Source organism: Alligator sinensis, unplaced genomic scaffold (genome assembly GCF_000455745.1).
Source record: "Alligator sinensis unplaced genomic scaffold, ASM45574v1 scaffold1131_1, whole genome shotgun sequence".
In the NCBI taxonomy this organism is placed as follows: Eukaryota; Metazoa; Chordata; order Crocodylia; family Alligatoridae; genus Alligator; species Alligator sinensis.
The window spans coordinates 1,045,065-1,049,766 of NW_005842218.1; the positions used below are offsets into that span (position 1 = coordinate 1,045,065).

The 4,702-nt window shown below is 44.6% G+C and overlaps 1 protein-coding gene across 1 annotated transcript in view; it reads right to left on the minus strand.

The window, feature by feature from the left end:
• Positions 1–4,702, minus strand: part of MORC1 (MORC family CW-type zinc finger 1) — a 114,321-nt gene that overhangs the window by 8,687 nt on the left and 100,932 nt on the right. Inside the window, exon 28 of the mRNA XM_025208067.1 lies at positions 3,793–3,858. Within this exon, the coding sequence (XP_025063852.1) occupies positions 3,793–3,858 (66 nt within the window). The remainder of the gene's footprint in view (positions 1–3,792; positions 3,859–4,702) is intronic.

The window sequence follows — 4,702 nt, forward strand, 5'->3', positions numbered from 1 at the left end:
TTTCTGGTGCTGGTTATGTTTGTTGTTAAAATTCTTTGTCCCTCCTGTATCTAAAAATGGCACTGATATCCTTATATATCACACTTGGGTATCTCAGTATCACCCAAGGGGGGTGGGAGAAAAATTTGTACTTGCAGATCTCCCGTACGGTGGCTCAAGCTGGAAATAAAAGTGACTGCTGGATATGCTCTCACAGCCCAGCGCACCTACAACAAGGAATCCCAATGATCGGAGTACCAATATCCCTCCGGCAATGGGGAACAATAAACGGCGGCTTCGTTAGACACTACTCGTTAGCTGCCCATCGGTCCGCTCCTAAAGAATGGAGGGCCGCCCCTGCTAACTGGATAATCTCCCCAAGAGTAGAGGCGCCTTTCTGTTACAGATCCAACAACACCGGAGCTTATAATAAAGCCACACCTGTAGGACACTACCCTCATTGCCTAACTACTCTAGATTATAGCCCCAATAGCACCAGTGGAATCCTGTTGGGTAATGTACCCTCTCTCAATTGTACAGGATTCATGGTCTACAACTTTTCTAAGGAACCTCATGTTGCTCTCATTGCAAACAGATCGGAATTTTACATTGACTCCAATTTTACTTCTTGTAATATATCTCGGTCCAGCAGGATAACAGCTGAACGTGGTCCGTCCTATACGATGCATATTAATCGAAAGTGCCGGATATGGCACAACACCTGTCGAGATTTGAGTACCCTTTCTGCCCCAGGCCTTTACTGGCTCTGCGGAAACAGGGCTCATAAAATCTTGCCCTGGAATTGGGTGGGGGCATGCACTCTTGGACGTGTTATCCCTGGTTTTGAAATGCATAGTACAATATATCTGGAACAAGTAAAAAATTTCAACCATCACATGAAAAGGGCGGTTAACCCCTTAGCTACCAGAAACACAGGGTTCCATCAATTTGTGAGAACCTTCATACCGTGGCTTGGAGTAAGAGAATTGGAACTAGCCATAATTAACATTTCAGCCACAATGGAAGCTATGGGAAATGCCACTGCGGATGCAATTCAGGCTCTGCAAGAAGAGATCTCCCAGATCTCACAAGTAACTATACAACACCGCGTAGCCCTAGATTACCTATTGGTATCCCAGGGAGGAGTATGTGCCTTAGTAAACTCCACCTGTTGTGTCTATGTCAATCAGGACATGCGAATTGAAACTGACATTCGTAAAATCCGAAGTCAGTTAAGGGTCTTACATCAAGTGGCCTCAGAAAATACTGACTGGGGTCTAAAAGAAATGTGGTCTTGGCTAACCTCCTGGCTCCCAGATTCCGGGGCCCTTGGCAAGAAAATCCTGTATGGAATATTGTTTGTCTTGATAGTTCTGATAATGTTTTATGTCTTAGTGCAACTGATCCTCTGCTGCGTGAAAGCCAGCAGGAGAAGCTTTAGCAAGGCAAGAAAACCCACAGCAGAGTCTAGAATAATGGTATTACAAAAGTGTGAGCAGATTGAAAGAAAACATGAAAGGCTGCATGATGAAATAGAGGGGCTCATGAGAATAAAAATTTAAGGGTAAAGTGAGACTAAATAGTCTCAAAGGGGGGGAACTGTGGAATCAGAAAAAATATATGCCTTAAACTTTGACTATTTTAGTTATAAGATGACATAACCGCTTTGTGGAGAATTGCTGGCTCTGTATAGTAGAACAGATAAGAGAAAGTGTTTGTTCTTTGTAACTCCTCTGCAACTGCTTCGCTCACCGCGGCCTTGAAGATAGCAAAAAGTATGTACAACTCTGATTTGCAGGTGCAAGAAGGAGGTTTGTGAACTAACCTCGCCTCCCCCATTAGTTCCCATCCTGATTACAGCAAAGAAATAATGAAGTAATGTTATAGCCGCTTTTCATGCTAATTTCACTATATGATCACGTGAGTTGTAAGCAACTGTTAAAAAGTATATAAGCCTCCTGATTTTGCTCTTGGGGGGGGACCCCTTCCAAGTGCTTGGGAGATCCATGTCACTTTGGAGTCCCCCCTACAGCTGTAGTTTCTTTTGAATAAAAGCTTCTGCTGACCTGACCCAAAAGTATGCTGCGTGTGTTTCCACGACAAAGTTAATTCCTGATGTAAATATCTTTTTTCCAGATACTAGACATTTACTGTTTGATCTAGGTTATTATGGTCTTTAGTATTTTGACGTTCTTTTACATAGGATGCAGGAATTTTGAGTCAGAATGAAACACATTTTTGATTAAAGCAGAGAAAGAAAGTAAAAAGAAAGGTACTTTGGTCTAGCTAGAAAGAGGGAACTGCATTCCAGTGAGTTGTCTGCTACCAGTAACGAATGTTCAGATATAGGACTTTACATAGCTGAAACCTGCTGTCTAGTTAGCGAGTTTACCTAATGATGGATATACAGGTGGTTTCTTTTGAACCCATGGGGCAGAGCACTCCCCAAGAAGGCTAATGCCCCTCCAAAGCAGATGACAAGTTTACTTGCATATTGAAGATGCTAAGTTTTCTATGGAATTAAGCCTAAATTAGCTAGGACAGGTGAGGAGACAGACCCAGTTCATACTAATATCAAGGGCGTCTGTGAACTTTTGAAACCTACCTGCATAATGTTAGGGTAGAAACAGATCTGGATCAGCTGTGGCAGGATGCATTCAGCCACACCTGATCCAGTTTACCGTATGAAACAGACATCACATCTTGTCCAGCATTGGGCAGGGGCAATGTGACCTGTTTGCCTGGGGATTTCCCACATCCTTCTCTGCCCCACACTTCCTTGCTGGGACCTGTGGAGGCACAGGTTAGTGCCGGAGCTGAGGAATCCCCAGAGCCACGTGCCTCCATGTTAGGACCTGCACTCTATGTGAAGCACAGGTCGGCATGGCTCCCAGTTCGAAGGCACAGGGCACTGGGAATTCCCTAGCTCCCACACCACCCTCTGCCTCCTTGCTGGGATCTGTGCCAACCTGTGCTTCACATGGAAGCACGAATCAGCTCAAGTCCTCACACAGAGTGCTGTGGAAGTCAGGGAATTCCTGGTGATCCCAGTGGCATGTCTGTTTAAACAGGGAAACCCTGGCTTTCCCTTCTTACTCAGACATGTCCTTCGAGATACTGGGGATGTACCGAGGTAAGTGAAGAAACCTTGACTTTCCACACTCACCCAGACATGACCTCAGAGATCCAGGGGTGCATCTTGGTAAGCTGGGAAAGCCTGGCAGGCACTCCAAGGGCTTGAATAGCACAATTCTGCCCAGGAATTCCTGGGTTGCTGAGGATTGGGCCCCTCAACCCCCTTGAACTCCAGGTTGCCTGTGCTCTCCCACTGTTAGGAAATAGACACCTGCCACACTGTAGCAGCAGAAATGATTACTACCTTCTGTCACAGCCACAAATTTGGGCATTTGTAGTGAAACAAAGCTTAGGGATGTCCATTTGTCTTTGCTTTGTGCCACCATACAATTTTTATGACAGCACAAAGGCAACATCTGTTTTCATCCTGAGATAACTTCTGGCTAAGAACAACAGTTAGTTTCAAAACAAGAAAATGGCAAACATGGAATCACAAAAGTGACATCACAAAGAGGTGGTTAATTGACAAGTATGAACGGGACCAGGGACTCCAATCCCAGTACTTTTGTACAGCAAAATCACCACCACATCTTTCCCATGTTTTAAATATTAGCACTACCAATATCTACAATGGAAGGTAATACAAGGCTGAGAATTTATAGACATACTATTTACAATGTTTATCTGACTCCATTTCAGTGACCAGGAGCCAACCACAAAGATGAGCAGGTCACTTACCTCAGCAGAAAGGTCTTTTTTTTCATTAACTGACTGGCAGTATTTCTGGAATTCAGTGACAGATCCCTGTAAGGGAAAGTAAAACTGATCATAGGAATACTTGTTTTGCTACAGTCCACTTCTTACTACCTGAAGTTTTATAGTCTCTTTGTAAGTGAAGACTTGTAGCCCTTACTAAAAAGGAGCAAGCCCATAGTTGAGGATACAACACAACAGCAAACTGATATTTTTGCTTTCTGGTGGCAACATTGATACCATTGCATGGTAGAACCTGAATTCTTTACAGGACTAGGTTCCTCATCCTCTGCAAAGATGAGAATTTGTGAACTAGCTGGGGATACATACAACTGCTGAGGAATTACAGGTGATTGTAGAAGCAGCATGCTCTGAAGCAAAGGCTGCAGGAAGCAGCTGAATAGTTTGTCTTTAAATCTGAGAACCTACTGCAAACTAAGTGGGTTGTGAAGCTCCCAGATACAAATGATTTGGGTTCTACCATACAAAAGTCCATCTCTCTCTGAAAACAAAATGCATTCAGAGTCAAATCCCAGTTACAATCGTCTCGGACGGCCAGAGCCGACTCGAGTTACGTTAGAAATTGGTCGTACGTTAGAGCGGGCTGGTGAATGGAGAGGCAGACACAACTTATTGGTTGTAAAAAACTTTACTCACGCCGCTTGCAATCACGACGCAGGTGGTCCGGTCGTCGGAACAACCACACGAGTTGTTCCAGCTGGCGGGGCCCAAGCCAGTTAATCCGTCTGCAATTCGAAGCCGGCGGGGAAAGGGGTACGTCGGGGTTGCGCTCGGTGACAGGAAGAAAGATCGATAGGTGATCAGTCTATCGATCGGCAGCTGCAAGTCAGATAACTTCAGAGGCACTCTGCAGCGTGCTCAAAGCTCTTTGACT